The sequence below is a fragment of the Equus caballus genome, chromosome 12 (genome assembly GCF_041296265.1).
Source record: "Equus caballus isolate H_3958 breed thoroughbred chromosome 12, TB-T2T, whole genome shotgun sequence".
NCBI classification, from domain to species: domain Eukaryota; kingdom Metazoa; phylum Chordata; class Mammalia; order Perissodactyla; family Equidae; genus Equus; species Equus caballus.
In genome coordinates, this window is record NC_091695.1 from 8,996,849 (window position 1) to 9,015,618 (window position 18,770).

The window sequence follows — 18,770 nt, forward strand, 5'->3', positions numbered from 1 at the left end:
GCTCTGAGATCTGCTGGTGGTGAGAGACATGATCACCTTCCGTGTGAGAGGGTTCCAGGGAATTTGGGATCTTCTGGAGATAGCAAGGCTTCAGCTAGGACAAGGAAGTAAAGAGAGCTTTCAGAGCACATGCGGCTGAGGACCGAGGGGTGTTTGCTCATCACTGGTGGGAATTCCAAAGGACGCTGGAAGGGTGCAGGAGCGAGAGAGCGTAGGGATTGCGTCTGATCACGTGTGTCCAGGAATGGTTTGGGAATGAGTGTTCTGTTTTACTAGAGGACTGGAGAACCTCACACTTTTGCTGGTGAGTGGGGTTGGCTGGATGTCGGGCATGGTGGAATTCGGTCTCATGGGCTCTCAGAGGAAGGAGAACATTTGTTTCTGGTGCTGTTGTCTTGGGTGGAAGCTCTTTCAAGACAGCAGTTCCTTACGTTGCATTTCTTGAAATATTTTATTACCAAGAATGGAATCTTCATTACATTGTCTTCTGGTTTCAGATGCGTGTTCAGTGTAGTTAGAATGGCTGTGGCAGTGAGTGTAAAGCAAGTTTGTTTTTGAATAAATCCAGTCCCTTTTCACCCCCATCCTACCCCCAGGACTATATCAACAACAAATCTAACAACAGGCACCGTCAGCAGCTGTCTCCCTTTAAACATCATTTGCCTTTCCGTGGGCCCAGCCTGCTAGTTGGGTCTGCGGGGCTGAGTTTAGATGCCTGCGGAGAGAGCCTCTGCTGCACTGGACAGTTGCCCAGACCCCCCACACCCTCTGCTGTCAGTGAGGCCTTGGTGACGGCCTGCTTCGTTGAGCTGTTGGGGTCACTGCGTGTGCCCAGGATAGGATGGCTGATTGCACAGGCCAGGCCCCTGTGCCTAGTATTCTTGCTCACCTCACCAGAACCTTCCATGCCAAATCAGTATCAAAAACCAGGAAGGAGTTTGATAAAAGCCAAAGATTTGTGTGTGGTGAGTGAGTTTAAATCCATTTTGAACAGATAACCTCAGTGATTTCACATCTAGGCTTTTCCAGCTAGCCTCTGACTTTAGCAGATCTTATTTCAGAAACAGCTGCTTCTCTTTTTAAAGTAATGTATTTCAGATCGATGCTGAGGATGCCATCATTTATAATATGCTCTGAGTCAGCAGAATAACTCTGTGGATATGACTTTGTGGGGTCCTAGCTTTATTCTCTTTCCGTAATTTCCACAACTAATATGTTTTGTTTATGTCAGATTTAGAAAATGTGTTACCGCTATGAACAGCAAGGCTGGCTGTGTGCTTGCGTCGGCTCTATAGGCACAACTTTGTAGTCTAAATATAGCTGCAGGCTTAGAGGGTCCATGAAGCAGTCGAGAAACCAGCCAGGTTCTCAAGGGCAAGGCAGCACCACAAATTGATTGGGAAGACACGCTGAAAAGAAATGATTAAAAAAAAAGTGGTGTGGTGGCTGGACGTTATTGGCACAGTTGGAAGTTGGGAGCTAGGGCAGGTAAAGGGACAGTGGCCTTCAGCAGATTAAGGAGCCGTGGCACGGGCTCTCATTTAGTTCTCACATATCATCTCAGTCTGCACAAAGCCATGACCGTACTTGTCGAGCAGCTCACCATGTATCTGATTCTTGGACCAGAGATCTGAGGGAGTCCCTGTATTACCTGTTACCATCTGGAGAAAACCTTTGCTTTGACCCTGCAGATATTCTGACTAACGTGTTGGGTTTTTTCTTGCTTTTGAAGCACAAATTCTGGAATAAGCTGTCTACACCTGCAGTTTCTGTTGCCTCACAGCTTAACTCACTCTTAAAACACCTGCTCTCTAGATCCATCCCCGCCCCTCTGCTAACACTGACACCGTGGTCCTAAAGAGCACATGCCCGCCTTTCTCAATCATCGTTCTCTTCTTCCTTGTCATCTTGCTCACCAGTGTCCATCACCTCTCTGGTTGACACTCAACCTTCTATTAGCTGCCTTTTCTTTCTCCTATTGGCTTCTGAGATACTGTATTATTTTAGCTCTTCTCACACTTTTCTCATTGCTACTTCTCTGCATCCTTTGAGGGTTTTTTGCTTACAGTCAACCCCTTAAATATGGATATTCAAGATTATCTTTGATTCTGTTATCTTTGTCTACATTATTTTTAGGAAATTATGAACTGACAGTAGATTATAAACGCTATAAGGGCAAGGCCCATTTCTGTCTCATATCGTGTCCCAAGCATTTAGGACTGCATGTGTGTGTGTGTATTTTGATTGAATAAGTAAATAAATAGAATGTCATTTGTTCTTGCTCCTCCTTTGGTGGAGTGATTTCTGAATCTCTTATCCGCAGCTTCGACTTTTATCCCAAGTTCTAGTTCATCGCTTTGTACATGTTCAGGAGGCATGTGACTTCTAACCTGAAATCGTAAAACCAGGTTTATTAGTGTTCTCTCAGAAAACTCCACAATCCTGCTGCTGGTAGGTGCATTTATGATTGTGATAGCACTATTCTCTTGGTCAGGTTCACAGCATCAGTTATTTTCAGCTCTTCCCTGTTCTCTTATTTTAATTGTTTCAATTCCCAAGTCGTCTTAATTCTTTCTTGAAGTGTCTGAAGAACTCACCCCTCTCACAGCGGCCATCTTGCTGCCAGGCTCTTCTCACCGCATATCTAAGAGACTAAAAGGACCTTTTCCACCCTGATGTCCTTAATTCCAATCTCTTCTCCCTCAGTTCTGTCTGATACCCAGATGCCGGATATTTTCAGGAAGAGTTCATTTTCTCTCCTCTCTCCTCCCTCCCCCAACCCAATATTCAGTGAGCGCCTGCGGTGTGTCAGGTATTGTACCCGGCTCTGGGCTGTAGCAGCGAACATGACCTGTATGGGCCCTGCCCTCGTGGAGGTCACAGGAGCTAGACTGTCATAAATGAGTGGAGAGGAATAGCTACACTTGTGGTGGAGCTCTGGCACGTGGGCTGTATTCTAAGTGCAGTGGGAATGAATGAGGCTGCGACACGATCTGGTTCATATTTTGAAGATCGCTCTGGCTGCCGTGTGAAGAACAGTTTGGGAGAGGGAGAGCAGGCGATGCGATAACAGGGTGGTGCAGGATTCTTAGTGGGATGCCGCTGGGCGGACCAAGATGGTGGCACTGAGCGGAAGAGAAGGGAATGCATTTGAGGTTTGTTTTTGAGGGTGAATCAACAGAAGTGGCCGGTGAGACTTCAGACGTGAGGCTGAGAATCAGGAGTGACTCCCGGTTTCCGGCTTGAGCAGTGGTGGATGGAGGTGCTGTTTACTCAGACGCGGGGCGGGGCGGGGGGGGGGGGGGGGGGCGGGGCGGTGGTCTTTGCTTTGACTTTGGCCTTGTTGAAGGCAGGTTGGAGAGGGGATTGGGAGTTCCTTCTTCTCCGTGCTGGTTCGAGGTGCCCGAGCCTTCCTGGTGTGAAGCAGCCCATTGGCTGTGTAAGTGGGGCTCAGATGACAGGCCTCTGCCAGACATACCCTGGGGGAATCGTCCACATAACAACAGCAAAGCGAGAATGGTAAATAACAGGCGGGCAGTGCTGACCTGCCTGCTCTCTTCTCGATGCCTTACGTTCAGTCTCCAGTGAGCTCGGGAGGCCAGCTGCTCTTACCCTCACTGTACAGATGAGGCGGCCAAGGCACCCTGCCCAGCCTGGCTCCAACAGCTGTTCATTGAGCCGAATTGAAACTAATAATAGCAATAATATGTCCAGCTATGGAATTGCACAGTATCCTTCAGGGCAAGAGAATAGGGAAAGAGGAGCAGAGGGCCAAGATGGGGCTCGCTGCTGTCATCACGGTGTTTCCAGCTCAGAAGCCTTTCTGGGCTCCTCCTGGAAGAAAGGATAACATGTAGACTCCTCGCCAGACTGTCCGGTCCTCTCATCCTCGATGCCCAGCCTCCGTTGGCCCCGCCCTGTTCCTGGGCGATTGCACCCTTCTGCTAAGTCGTCTCGTGCTCCCCAGGCGTGCTCTCCACTCTCATTACCTCAGTCCCCTCCAGGCTTCAAGGGCCTGCTGTCGCCTCCAGTGCAGAAACTAATAATAGCTCCTGCGTGTCAAGTGCTTCCTGAGAGCTCGGGAAATGAGGACCGGTAGCAGGCTTCTGCCTTGTTTTTTTGTCCTTTCTGCTCATTTGTGTTTTGTTTTTATAAGCATCTTCTTTGTAAAAAGATGGAAAGTTTTTTTTAGGTAAGTAGCTCATTTAAGGGATCAGAGGTGACTTGGAAATGAAATGTCTCATTATTGACTGAAATCGTTAATTTGGAAGCATATTTTGCTTTGAATGGCCTTTTCTGATGGAGCTGGGGTCACTGAGATTAAGAATATGATACTTGAAGGTGAAGTGCATATGTGTCCTGAGCTTTTTATCAGGCACTACCACGTGGAATGGCAAAGGGGGATCAAAGAAACCCAGCAGATGACCTCTGGCCTTGTTTGGGATGCTTTGGGAGCATCTGGCCAGACAGGACTACAGGACATGGGCATAAAGGAAGGAGTCACGTGGTGGGCTCCTCAGCAGCGCAGTTGGCTAGCTCTTAAGCTCAATCTGGTCCCAGACTTGTTTTGTTTATACTGCCCAGTGTTTTTAAAGAAACTGAATTAGTTGCCCAAATTTATAACTCAGGAGATTTTACATCAAAATCCCATTTATCAGCTTCCCTGGAACAGCCAGGCAATCAGGCATCCTGGGGGAAGAGTGAGCTGGAGCTGCAGAGTGGCTGCCGCCTGTTTGCAGGCCCCGTGTTCTCCATGTCTCCATGGCCCCCACTCCCCGCTGCATTGCGTCCAGCCCATGGCCCTCATTCATGCTACTTGCTGGTGTCTGTGATCCTTACAGTATAGTCAGGGTGCCAAATAATTAGGACAGGAGATACTACAGGATTTCGGAAGGAATGGAGATCACTTTGGAGAGCCCAGTACAGTGGAAAGAATACAGGCGTTAGAGCCAGGCAGATCTGCGTTCGAATGCTAGCCCTGCCTGCCTCCCGCCAGCCCTTTGTCTTAGAAATGTGCTTTCCCTCCATCTGCCCTTGCTTGGGATGAGATGGAAAGTATGGGCTCCCTTGCAGCGCTGTAGTGAGAACGAGCAGTACCGTATGTACAGTACCGAACATGCCTGGCCCCTGAGCAGCGGACCTCATGGTGAGTGCAACGAAAAAGGCCCACAGAATGCCTCGGGTTAGGTACCTGGAGATTGTTATAAAAAGAAGCCTTGGGGCTGGCCCGGGCGTGTAGTGGTTAAGCTCTCACGCTCTGCTTTGGTGGCCCAGGGTTCGCAGGTTCATATCCTGGGCGCAGACAGTAGTACTCATCAGGCCACACTGTGGTGGTGTCCCACGTAAAATAGATGTTAGCTCAGCCACAGTCTTCCTCACACACACACACACACACACACACACAAAGAAGCCTGCAAGCCAACTCCAGCTGGATTGAAGAGTTAAATCTAAAATATGTAGACTCTTTTTGTTTTTTTAACTAAAAGGCAGTTGTATATTTAACTTTTCTCAGGATGGGAAAAGACTTTCTAAGCATAAAAACCATGAAGGAGAGCCAAAGAAAGGTCAGTAGAGTTGACTCTAAAAATTTTTGAGCTACTCTATGTTAAATATCATAAACGCAGTGAAAAGGCAAATACCAAGTGAGAAAAATATTAGCAGAAAGTATGACAGACAAAGGGAGAATATCTTACTATCTACCATTATAGATCAATAAGGAAAACACTAACACCCTGTAGAAGAATGGACAGAGGGCATGTTCACAGCAGAAAAATGTCAACAGCACACAGGCATGTGAAAACTGTTGAATGGGGGTCGTCATTCAAGAACTCTACGTTTGAAGAATGAGTTGCCATTTCTCCCTAATTTTTTTATCCTTGTCAATTGATAATGGTCAGTATTAGTGATGTAGCCAGAAGATCAGTACTGTTGCATTTTCCTGATGGAATTATAAATTGCCACAACCGTCTTAAGAAAGCGACTTGGTGTAAATCAAGGAACCTTAAAGTTCATACCCTTGGATCCAGTAATTCCATTTTTAAGAATATTTCCTGGAAACCTACTCAGAAATGTTTTGCCCAAGGTCCACTTGCAGTAGCTTTTTCTTTTTTCTTTTTTTTTTTTTTTTAGTAATACTGGTATATTAAAAACTCAGTCTCCAACCGCGTGTGCCTCCCTGCTGCATCCTGAGCGCTGGCACGGAGCCCGACATGCGCGGTGGTCAGGGAACATCTGAGTTAGAGAAGGAAGGAAATGTTGATACAGAGGAATATTATATCACCGTATTTTTAACATGTATCTTTAAGATGTAGAAAAAGCTCACAATATAACGTTAAACATGTAGAGTACACGACTGTATGGATAGAATAGTCCCTGTGTGTGTGTGGTCTGAGTTCTGTAGGATTAAAGGTGGTCTTTATATTTTCTTGGTGCTTTCCCTCAGTCATCCCACGCACATTTATTGATATGTGTGAGAGGCACTGAGCATATTTCTAAAGAGCAAGACAACAGTGTCCCTGCCTCCTGGAGTTTATCAGAGAGCAGGAGGGCAGACAGAGAACAAGGAATTACAGGGGTGTCATTTACTCCAGCGAACTTAGTCTACGTTTATAGTAGAAAGAAAAAGTACGCTGTGATGATATTCAAGCATCAATGGTTGTAATTTCTAAGACACCTTTTTAGGATAAGAAAGGAACGATTAAGTGAAAAATCTACATAGATCTCATAGAGTGTGAAGTTACCTTTCCAATGAGAAGAAAAATGTTTAGATTTCCTGTCTGTTGGGTGGTTAGTAATGACTTAATAAATACACCCGTATTTGATTCCTAAATAGCGTTTTTCTGAAAGAAACTGAATAGGCTGCTGTCTGGGGAGGCGGAGGTGAGTTGGGGCGCTCCGGGAAGGTCGGGCGTGCCTTGGAAATCATACTCAAGCATTCAGGTGAACTGGCTGTGGTTGGGGAGGGAATGGAAATGTTGATCAGCATTCATTTAAAAAGGTATATTTTTTGCTTTTTCTCTCTACTTGAGAGGTTTCAGGTGTGTGGAACACCAAGAACATCGACAACAACCGCCCCCCCCCCATAGACTGACTGTGGCCCTGAGCTCTGCTGTTTAACTGGGGTCAGGGGTGGGAAATTGTATCCTAAGCTGTGGTTTCTGTCGGGATGTGTTCTTGTTTCGTTTTGTTTGGAAGAAAGACCAGAGTAAACCAAAAGAGTTGGAGACGTGTTTGGTAACTCAGCCATGCTTGATGGCTGTGAACGCCCCCCCAAACAGCCTGGCCTGTGCTTCCACTGGCCTTATCCGTTCATCAGCTCGAGCCTTATGCTCCGCCACGTGAGCTCCTCTGGCCTTCTGCCGCTTCCTCGGTGGAAAAAGTGCATCCTGCTTGAGTCCAGGGGCGGCTCTGCGGCTGTGGGCACTCCGGCCTGCGGAGGAAGGCAGCGTTTGTGAGCTCGGTGCTGCCGGGGGAGGAGGCCTTCCCTCTCTCCTGTCTGCCTCCTGCAAATCAGGAGTACCCTTTCCAAGCCAAGGGCGCAGGAAGGAACAAATGGCCACCAGCAGAGTCATGACATCACCTGGCTCAGAGGGTGCCCTGTGCCCCGCAGGCTCCTGCGGGCACTGATTAGAGCAGCTTCCTCTGCGTGGAGGCTCACCCTCTCTGCTTTTTGGTACCACTGATGTTTATATTGGATGTAATATGTTTGAAACCAACCTGAGTGTTTCTCCCATTTGAAAACGTCGGCTCTTAGGAACGTTATGGGAAGTGTGGATCTGTCAAACGTCACTTTGCATCCGTGGTGGTAGTTCCCTCCTGCATTTGGAATTCTCCTTCACTGGCTGGATCTGCTCCAGCTTCACGTTCCCAGGTAGAATTACAGGGCTTACCCCTTCTCTCCCATTGGCCTGAGCACCCCCTCCTCCCCGGTAATGTTTTTAATGTTCTGTGAGGTCCTCGACCCAGGATCGTCTTCATGTTGTGGTGAAGTGTGTTTCCTCTCTCCCTCATTTCACGCTGCTGTCCTTGTGTCTGTGCTTGATTTATAGGGTCAGGCCCAGGGCATCCCCGATTGTGTGGAGGAAGTCTGTTGAACTTCTGTCTGGTAACTGACTTTACCACTCAATCCAGGAGCCTTGGGCCCTCCGATCTCACGGACGATGCCCTCCCTTCTGATAGCTTTTCTCCGGTAGGATATCCCTCTCCTCTGTCTGGAATGCTTATTTCAGAAAGCAACCTTTTACTTTTCTGAGATGGAATGGGGTCACCTGAGAGCAGGGTCTCCTTCCCGCTGCTCTCTGGTTGGCTGAGGGCTCAGAGGTAAATGCTTCAGGGCTTACTTACGCCTGGAAGAGAAAAGGTGGCAGACCATTAAACTCAATCACTGAAACCAAAAGTTCCTTCAAACATTGCTTCTCTCTTCTGCCTGTAAAGGTTGTGACTGTGCTTGATGAAGTCCCTGCCAAGAGTTGGGGCCTGCAACTTAGATGTTTATGCAAGTTCGTTATGTTTTGATTGTGATTTTCCTGGGGGAAATCATTGTAAACAGTTGCGTTCTCAGAGGCATCCCTACAAGAATAAACATAAACACAGTGCTTCAGTGCAGGCAGTCCTGCAGTAACCCGGATGTAAGCCCGTGCGTTGGAATCGAAGCAGATGACTAGATGGATCTGCCCAGAATGGAGGTGAAGAAGTGAGGAAGCTCAGGCTGTCCTGGTCTCCACTCCCGACGTGCTCTTTGCTGCTGTGAGCAGGGAGCTGTCTGATGCACCTCTTTGTCAGCTGTGAAGGAGTGACACCACCTGTTGCTCTTTTGCAGGCCGTGCTGTGAAGCCTCATACAGCATCGGACATGAGTTGACAGCTCTCGGGACGAAAGGGTGCTGTAAATGCCAGGCCTTTGTATCCCAAGTGTTCAGGAGTTGCAACCCATTCTCAAAGGTTTACACAGGCAGTCTCAGCTTGGCAACACTGTCCTGGTCAAGCCAGGGCTCCCTTCTTTGAGAAAATCTTGCTGTTGACTGTTCTGGAAAGAAACAAGAATATATCTCCAAAATACCAAAGTACCTATAGGCGGAGTCATGACCAGTTTTAACGTAGGTACCGATTAGTGGATTAGCACAGATTATGACAAGGTGATCAGAACTCAGCACACCGTCTCTTGTTTAAAAGCCCATTTTCCCACACTGACTATGTCACAGCATAAGGCAGATGTGAAGAGTTCTTGTAAAAATGACTTTTAATTCCTTCGTAGGCCAGAATGGGCCTGCATTTCTCTGCGTTTCGGCTGCTGACAATATTAGTAATAATAGCTGGCACTCATACCAGACTTAGTATGTGCCGGTCTCCAAGTGACTTACACGTACTGTTTCACTTGAGGCTCAGCACAGCCCTGTGTGGCAGGTACTCTCCTCATCCCCACTTTACAGATCAGTAAATTAAGGTACAGAGAGGTGAAACACCTTGCCTAAGGCCACACAGCAGCCCATGCAGAGCCAGGGAAGAACCCCTGCCGTCTGGCTGAGTAGAGGTTTGCATCTCTCTGACCTGTGTCACCTTCTGTTGTGTCTTGATCACACAAGCAAAAAGTTCAGTGCAATGAACGCTGTTTTCCAGGAGGAGAACGGAGACTACACGTATGTGGAGAGAGTGAAGATCCCCTTGGATCATGGGACCCTGTTGATCATGGAAGGAGCCACCCAAGCTGACTGGCAGGTGAGGGTGTGCATGTCACGTGGGTTCACTCTCATCGGGGTATGGTGTCCTGACTGGCTTACGATGTTCATTTCTCTAGTAAACGTGGTGAAAAGCAACTTGCTTTTCTAATGAACAGGAAGCGATAAAGTGACGACATTTCCAGAGAGTTTCAGTGCTACTGCCAATCGGAATGTCCCTCTGCAGCAGCGTGTCTGATAGCACTTTCTGTGATGAGGGAAATGGTTTTATCCATGCAGCCCAGTGTAGTAGCCACTAGACACATCCGACTGCGGTCTCTGGAGATGTGGCTGGTGTGCTGAAGAACTGAATTTTCAATTGATTTAAGTAGCGTCAGGTGGCCAGTGGCTGGCCTATTGGGTCGCACAGCTCCACAGCGTAGGCCAGGCCGTTGTAAAGCCAGCTCATTTTTAAGGTATGAAAATTAATGTAAGAACACCTAACATGCAAGTGGAATCTCATACTCTCTTTGGTCTCAGCCATGTATGTGTTTTCCTATGAGATTTGGAAAAAAGGCCGGAAGCAGAGAGGAAAAGCAGCAGTGAGAACCGGTGAAACTCTCTCTGCCAGGGGGATGGTGTGTTGTCGTGAGGGTGGGTGTGGGCTCGTTTCAGAGAAGGAGACCTTTCTCCACAGGACTTTAAAGGGCTTGTTGCTGCTCATTAAAGGGGGGATAAAATCAAAATCTGCCTGTGTCCTCATAAATAAGTGTTAAATGGCCTTGAAGTGAAGTATGTGTGTTTGTGTCCGAGTTATGTATATTTCCCTTTAGCATCGAGTGCCCAAAGAGTACCACTCAAGAGAGCCCAGAATCAACCTGACGTTTCGGACCGTGTATCCAGACCCGAGAGGGCACGCTGATGGGAGGTCTCTGCGAGAAGCCACGTGAGATGGAGCAGACCTCCCACCGTGAAGAAGCTTCCAGGGGCTGGCTCAGCTGATCCTGTGCTGTGGCTGTTTGGAAGATGAGGATGGGACTTGCTCCCCAGCTTGGAGTCCTGTTAAGTGAGAGCCAGCAGTTCATGTCCTGCTATCTTTACTGTGGGAGCAGTAATCCCTAATCATATCTTGAAGTCACATATTTTCTATAGGCAAATTAAAAACTGCTGTGGCTGTGCTCACAGATGATTGTGTCCGTGAGCAGTGTTCCCCCGCCCTCCCCCGCTTCATTTGGAGAAATATGAATGGACTTTGCCTCCGGGGCAAATCCGCGTGTGTTTGTTCCTTGTGACTTTAGCGCAGTGGAGATATAAATATGCGTCAGCAGCTCTGGAGCCTTCCGTAGGCAGACAGCTGCTGAAGCCCAAACAGAGGTGGTTTCCCAGAGCCTTGTGGAAGGCTGCCTCGGCTCCTTGACTTCTCGGCCTGTGCGCCGTCGTCATGGGAAGCTGCGGATTCTGGGAGCACTTTTTTGAACTGCGTCTCCTGCCTGTCTGTCTGCCCAGGACAGACACACTCAGACAGGTTACAGGCCTTGGCGTAAAGAGCGAAGGCAGCCTTCTCTGGCCCAGCCAGCTTCAGGCAGCCACCTGGACTCCTTGTAACACAAGAGGAAGCTGTCCTCTCACAGGGAGGACTAATGGAGTGAGGTCATGAGAACTTGAGGTTGAAGAGCAGCAGCTGCCCCGCTCGCCACAGCTGTCGCACATGGATAGTTTCCCCTGGAGAGTTACTGGAGGCATTGCAGCCCGGGCCAGACAGGAGCAGGAGCGGGCCTGCGGGGAAGAGGCTCAGTTACCTAATAGCTGTGTTCGCTTTAGCCTTCAGTAGCCGATGACTAAGGCTTTCTTCCGACTCAATGTTCTCTTAGACACAAGATCCCGAGATTCAGGGGTCAGTCCATGATGTCACCCGGGTTCCCAAAACAACAGAGGGGCTGCCCCTTATTGCATCATAAAAGCCCGCATCTTCTTGACCTCCTGCCTTGGGAGCAGTGTGCCAGATTACTTCCAAACCAAGACCTGGAAAACCCGAGAGAAAGAAAGGAAATGGATTGAAATGGATGAAAACAAGGCAGGAGAGTTAGCCTCTCCCTCGCTGCCTGTGGGGAAAGCTTACACAGCCTTCTTGCTTTTGATCTTGTTTCCATTCTGTGCTGGAAGATTGATGATCCCCAGGATTGCGGTCAAGGGCCACAGGCTGGGCAGACTCTTCCCCAGAACTCGGAACGCCGTGCCTGGCTCGCTGTGGCCTCCGACGAGCCGTCTGGCTTCTTGTGTTGGAGTCCTTTTCTTGTTTTCCAGTGTTGCATGTGTATAGCTCCTTTCTCTAAGAGTACTAAATGCTTCGTGAAATCTGAGCATCGTACTAAGCCTTTCTGTGAGGAAGATACGAATCACCATAAAAATAAAACCTCTATCTAATTCTGAGCTTTTCCCCTATTAAAACAAACACGACCCAGCCGGGGCGGGGGGTACAGCCAGTTTTGGTTATGAGTTTGATGGACGGCATTGGGAAATTCCTCTTGCATTCCCACGGAGGAGAGAATGGGCAGATGGCTGCGGTCTTGCCACATCCCTCCTGAGGCTGGGTCACGTCTCCCCCAACGTTGGCCGCCGCCGTGATCCTCTTGTTCATGGCGGCCGCGGCTGTCAGGGACGCGGGTCCCTGCCCTGCAGCACACTGCTCGGGCCACCACCTGGCTTTCTGCATCTGAGCGCCGCAGGCTTAGGTTTTGTTTCTTGCTGTCAAATAGCACAACTGTCATCACTAAGATAATGTCCCTTCTGAAGTGTCGAGTAAGTACTTGCCACGGGGTGAAAGTGCAGGGTTTAGGACTGGACAGGCGTTCCAGGCCCTGGTGAAGGACAGCCATGCTCAGGGACCACACAGCCTGTTGCTGTGTTCTCCTGGCCATAGCTCTTAATTAGGAATGAGGAGTGAGGCTATTTTTGCCAACATTACTTACAAAGCGGAAGAAGCGACTCTAAGCGCTGTAGTGCAAAGAAAAACAGGTTTCGTGTTGTAGCTGCCCTTTGTTTGAGCTGGAATAACCTGCCAGGCGCTGTGCTGGGAGCTCTTTCTGCATAGTCGCTCATCTCCCTGCAGCCTTCCAAGAAGGAGAGACTGTTCCGGTTGTGGAGACCGGGCAGGAGGTTTCCAGGAGGACAGGAGTTAAGCGCCAGAAGCAGAATTCAAACCACAGGCTAATCCCTAAATGGTGTGCTTTTTCCTCGCTCGTGCTGAATTTAGGCGGAATAGCCTACTGGGCTTCCCCAGGACCCTGAGCCTCCGGCTTGCTCCTGCAGAGCTGGCCACCCAGCTCACCCCGGTGCTCCGGCAGCGCTGACTCCCACGCTGCCTGGTTTGTTCCCCGGCTTTCCTGTGCATCAGGGCGGGCACCGACGCCCCCTCTCTCCTTAATCAACATTAGCATCTCCCCGTCAGAAACTGCTGCCAACTGGACTAGTAATTGGCCGTTTTTACTGGGGAAGCTCATTTTGGGGGACAGATTCTCATCCAACCTTCCCGGCAAGCAGCCGAGAACAGCATTCCTGACCATATGCAAGCAGGCGTCCAGAGGCAGACGGCGGCCCCTCCCCTCTTACGTGTGAGGACATCTGGGGACTGAATGATGCCCAGACTCCGCATCAGGCTGCACTGTACTTGCCGACACCACGACTCCACTCAGCAGCCCCAAGAAACAGGGCAGGCTGCACACGAAGAATGTCCTGACAACAGCAACAGGCCTGAAAGCACGAGTCGGAACAGTGTGATCCCTTGCATCGATTGTGTCCCCAGGATCGAAATCAGGGTCCACATTGTCCTCAACTGAACCACTAACCCTGGTGGCATCGATGACTCCTAATAAGTTTGGGTCCCAGCTCCTGTACGTGCCGTTGCCGTGAGGCACTCCCTCCCTGCTGCCTTCATGCCTGATATGACCCTTCCCTGGGGGGTGGCAGGTCCGTGGACCTGGTCAGTAAGTGGCATTGTGTCTTGACAACCCCAGAAGAGTTGAGTGGGCGCTGCGAGAGCAGCACGCTCCAGCTGGAGGGCTTCAGAGAAAGCCTTGACACATGCCGGGCCCTGCCCTGCGGGGAATAGTTCTTGGAGTTCTGGCTGCTTTCACTTGGCTGCAGAATATCTGAGACCCACTTTGCCTTTTCTGGTCATAAACACATGTAGTGTTGAATCTGAAGTCCCAATTGCTTTATTAGCGCCGCCTTTGAGAAAGCCACGCGTTCCCATAGTGCTGCATGCTGCTTGTTTACCTCTTGCACATGGTGCCACCCTCATGCTCTCCTCCGAGGACCCAGCCTACAGCTGCCCCCTCCCCTCTCCTATTTTCTCTTTGGAAGGACCCTCCACAGGAGACCCTGTCTGTTGTGTGCTGCTGGGATCCATTCTCAGATATGAGGCCTCCTGTGTCTGGGGTCAACAGGGAAATGGTGTTGATGTTTATTTATTAGCGTGGAGCACGGACTATGGGTGCCTTTTCCAGCTGGTTTGGTACTGCTGCACCGAATTATAAAAGCCTTTCCCAGGGGCGGGCCGGTGGCACAGTGGTTAAGTTCACACGTTCCACTTCAGCGGCCCGGGGTTCACTGGTCCAGAGCCCGGGTGCGGACATGGCACTGCTTGGCAAGCCATGCTGTGGCAGGCGTCCCACATATAAAGTAGAGGAAGATGGGCACGGATGTTAGCTCAGGCCCAGTCTTCCTCAGCAAAAACAGGAGGACTGGCAGCAGATGTTAGCTCAGGGCTAATCTTCCTAAAAAAGAAAGCTTTCCCCAGCCTGTGAACAGAGCCATTGTGGGGCTGGGCTAGTTTGTACTCTTGAAGCTGCTCGGGGGGCCGTGTCAGAGGGGTGTGGGAAAACAGGAGAAATGAGGCAGTCCCTCTGTAAATAGAGATACTGCCCAGAAGACTTTTTTTTTCAAATGAGGCAACTTGGAGCTGACCAAGCTATGTGGGACAGCGTTGCCGTTATAATTATTTCTATGCTGTCACTCTCCCTCATCCTAACGGTGATGTCACACTCCCTGGATACCCAGGGACAGTCCCTGTTCTCATGTGGACGTGCTCAGGCAGGATCCTGGCCTCTGAGCCCACAAGCTGGTAACTCCAGACACAAATTCTAGGTCTCTGATGGGGAAGGGAAGGTGAAAGCCAGGAGGTAGGGCATTCACTCTCTTGGGCCTATTACATGTATAATCTGATTTATTGCCCAAAGCAACCCAGTGAGGTGGGTGCTGGTTTTTTTAAACAGATGAGGACATTGAGGTACCTGGAGGATTGATCCGATCCTAAGATCAAGTGTCCCAGGCGGGCTGGGAGCCCTGCGGGGTTACTTGTTGGCAGGCATTTGGTGGGGTCCCTGGGCCCCAGGCGGTGAGGGGCGGCCGCAGCCAGAGTCTCCTGGGGCTGGAGGGACTGCACTTTCTCAGCTGTTCACGGGGAAGCAGCCGGCAGAGACTCGGAAGCCTGGGAGCTTCTCCCCGAGGGGCGGGAGGCAGGAGGAAGTGGCGCCCGGCGCGGGGCTGCGGGGGCCGCGTGATCAGGCTGCAATTAGCCGCCCACTGCAGGAAGGGGTGGGCGGGCGCGCTGTGACAACGCTGCCGCCAGCGCCTGCGATGATCCACAGGCCGCCGAGAAGGCGAGCGCAGCGCTGGATCTGGTGAAGCCGGTCCTGCGGCAGTTAGAGGTGGGCACGGAGGGGCTGCCTCGCCCTCCCAGAGGCTGCCGTGGGGGGGCGCTCCGACGGCAGAATCTGAGCCTCTGAGCGCCGCCTCCTGCCCTCCTCCTCCACCTGGAGAGTGGGCGTGGGGGCACTGTCTAGGATGGGAATCCGTACCCTCCGAAGGTGACTCTGCTTGAGGGCCGCGTCCACCTGCCCACAGAGTGTTTGTGGGACCGGTGGATGAAGGATGCCCTGGCGGGCCCTGCCTCTGGTCCAGGCATATTCAGACTGCTGGGACCGGCCAGGGGGACTCGGGAGAGTCAGGAAGAGGAGGGGAGCCCTACAGAAGTGTCTCCTTCCTGCCCTTGTTGGTTAGAGGAAACTTTCTGGAATGTCGCCTTTGAAAATGCATCAAAAGATTAGCCACCCATTTCCTTCTGCACCCTCTCTCCAATGTTGGCTTTTAGCTTCTGTTCACCTGCAGTGAAAGGGAAAGGAAGACAGCTGGCTTAGAGGTCCACGTCAATGGGGGTCCCCGCCCTGGCCCAGTCTGCCTCCTCCATTATCCTCCTGCCCTGTCTGGGAGGAGGGGGCCAGAGAAGAGAGCTAGTGAACTCGGGAGCACGCCTTCCCTTGTCTCCCAAAGTCCTGCGAGGCTGTAGGTTAGGAACTACTGTCCCCATTGCACAGATGAGAACACTGAGGCCCAGAGGCGTTAAGTGCTCATCCGAGGCAGAACCAGGATGAAGACCCAGGTCACGTGCCTGAGCCAGTGTTCCTTCCACCACGCTGAGGTTCTGTGCCCCCCCTGAGATCCCCAACTCAAAGTAGAACCTGGTGACGAGAGGGAACCAGGTGCAGACAGCCCCAGAAGGTCGCAGTGCCTATGGGGCAGCCCTCCGAGGAGTGGTATTGATGGTCTCCAAGCCTCACCAGCCAGCGGCTCAGTAAATGGCAGGGCTCCCTGCCACAGCTCAAGGTAGCATCCTCCAGCCGCAAACAGTGCAAGGCCAGCTCTGCCCCAGCTGATGAGGGCAGTGAGCTGGACCGCTTCGTGCGAGGCTGGCCCAGATTCACCTCCGCAAGGGGGTCTGTGCCCCCTTCTACAGTCACAGTGCTGCCTGTTGGGGCGGAATTAGGGAGCAGGTATGTCACCCCACCCCTGCCCCAGCTCCACATCTGTCAGAATTACTGCCAGAGCCCTGGACAGAGCGTCTGCTGAGTCAGGCAGACTGGGACCTGAATCCCACTCTGCCCTTCCTAGCTGAGTCACCTCAGACCAGTTGGTCAGCCTCGGGCCTCAGTTTCCCCAGCTGTGAAATGGACGGGAGCAGCCGCCTCTCCTGGGTCTTGTGAGGGTTGGGATCATGAATGTCATGTGCCTGACAGTAACATGCTTAGTGATGCAATTGTTTTAAGTGGAACACTCCATATGCCTGCTAACCCCAACCCTAACCCTCATACTGGGTGGGTGATCCCTCTGTGGCTGACGGATGGCCCTGTGACCCTGACCTTCCTCTTGGCAGGCTCCCCCAGTGCCCGCACCTCTGTCGCAGCCGCCGAGGGAAGGCCCAGAGGCTTTTGGGAGGAGGGCCGGAATGAAAATTGTGCGCGAGTGAGGCTGATCACATTAAGATCCAGCTGCACTCAAGCGTCTCCTGGGAAGTTCTGTAGACCAAGCTGAGGGAGCTCCCAGATGCCAAAGTGGCCTCACGTCAAGGCTGACCTCGCTCTCGGCAGCCTCACCACATGCTCCCCAGGTAATTGGTCCCCTAATGCACCATCCCTGGCCTGCTGCACCGCCTCTTCCCCCTCCAGTCAGTTCTTGACGTCTCCCCGCCAGGCGAGCGGGTCGTTGCTGGGCTCACACGCATCCTCGCCAGTCACGTTGCTTCCTTGTCCTTGCAGACCATTTCTAAACTGTCCAGTACGCTCTGGCCTGGAAGATTAGACGAGATTACCAGGCTGGAATTCTGTCCAAGACCAGGGCTTTTATATGCAGAGATTAGGTACTAGATGCGGTAGGGCACATATAAAAGGGAGACACCGCCCTTCTCTTACAGATAGCAGTAAGCCAGCGTGGCTTTTATTTTCTTTCCTCAAATTGGTTTTTATTCCTAACGACAAAAGGAGGATGTGTTCTTTGCAAGAAATTAAAAAGAAAGATAAAAAGAAAAAAGAAAGTCATTTGTAACTTTACAACCAGAGATGACAACTCTTTGCATTTTGCCATGTATTTTTTTCTATACTTAAAAAAAAGAAGTAACTTCATCCTGAACTCATCATCAGCCTTCTCCCACTTCCGTACATTGCTGGGTGACATTAATTATTGTTCCCTGACGTGGTTGTGAGCGGTGCATAGTATTGTGTGTAGTTGTATCCTTTTGTAACGAGTCCCCTTGTGTGGATCTTTAGAGCAGTGTTGGTGTTGGGCTTGTTTTGCTCTTAGTATGTGTTCTGTTGATTCTGGAAATCGGATCGGATGGTGGGATGCAGGCGGGCGGTGCAGCTCAGAGCCCAGAACTGGGCCTCCTCCAGACCTCAGTTCAGAGAAATAAAAAGAACAGGTAACGTTTTATAGAGCCTGAGTAGGGGGCAGGCCCTGTGTAAGTGTTTTGTGATATTAACTCGTGATTTATCAGTCGTCACAGGAGCCTGTGGACGAGGCACTATTTTCAAGCCCATTTTACAATTGAAAAACAGATGCACAGCCCCTCCGCCTGTGCAGCCATGCCGTGGCTAACCTCTGTGCACATCTATGACTGTTTCCTCGAGTGAATGCCTAGAAGTGGGGTCTATGGCCCAGACTCTGAAGGCTATGCATGATTTTAAGGCTTTCAATACATCGTGGAAATGGCTTTCCAGAAGGGTTGTGCCAACCTGTCCTCCTACCAGCGGCATCTGAGCAGATGTAAGAAATGCACACGGTGCTTCGAGCAGCCGTCATAGGCCAGGCCCCTCGCTCAGTCTTCTCTGAAGCTTCTCATCCTGAGGGAGAACCTGTCCCGCACCCTGCAGGGTGAGCAGACACTCAGAACGTCTCAGCCAGTATAGCATCGTGTTCTATTTTGTGTAATTTGTTGAGAAAACAAGACACACACTTGAAGAACCTCAGTCACAAGGTGAACGGGAGACAGGGGTCCTGACAATGAGTGTGACTGGAGTTGGAGGAACATGAGGTGTGATTGGGGGTGGTGGTCAGGGAAGGCTGCATGGTGGAGGAGGCACCTGGAGAAGGGGGAAGAGGGCCCTGCAGTGACAGCCCAAAGGCTCGTGAGCAGTGCGTGTCCTGGGTGTCTGTGTCCAGGGCTTGTGGAGGGAATGCTGAGCTGGAGGAGAGGCGGTGAGAGAGGAAGAGGGGCCCAGATCGGGGCCGGGGGCCGCCTCAGGCAGAGGGCTCTGGTGGGGGAGCCACCGAGGGCTGGGACGGTGAT

At 50.9% G+C, this 18,770-nt stretch overlaps 1 protein-coding gene across 11 annotated transcripts in view; it reads left to right on the top strand.

Moving 5' to 3' along the window:
• Positions 1 to 17,519, top strand: part of ALKBH3 (alkB homolog 3, alpha-ketoglutarate dependent dioxygenase) — a 39,242-nt gene extending 21,723 nt beyond the window's left edge. For 6 of the 11 annotated variants that reach the window (XM_005598047.4, XM_005598050.4, XM_001489694.5 and 3 more), the window contains 2 exons: positions 9,615 to 9,713; positions 10,486 to 13,848. In XM_005598047.4, coding sequence (XP_005598104.1) covers positions 9,615 to 9,713; positions 10,486 to 10,602 — 216 coding nt within the window. In that variant the 3' untranslated portion in view covers positions 10,603 to 13,848. Of the gene's footprint in view, positions 1 to 9,614; positions 9,714 to 10,485; positions 13,849 to 16,862 lie in introns of those variants that run through there. The other 5 variants (XM_070229337.1, XM_070229334.1, XM_070229335.1 and 2 more) reach the window with 1 other exon arrangement.
• Positions 17,520 to 18,770: the final 1,251 nt, after the last annotated feature.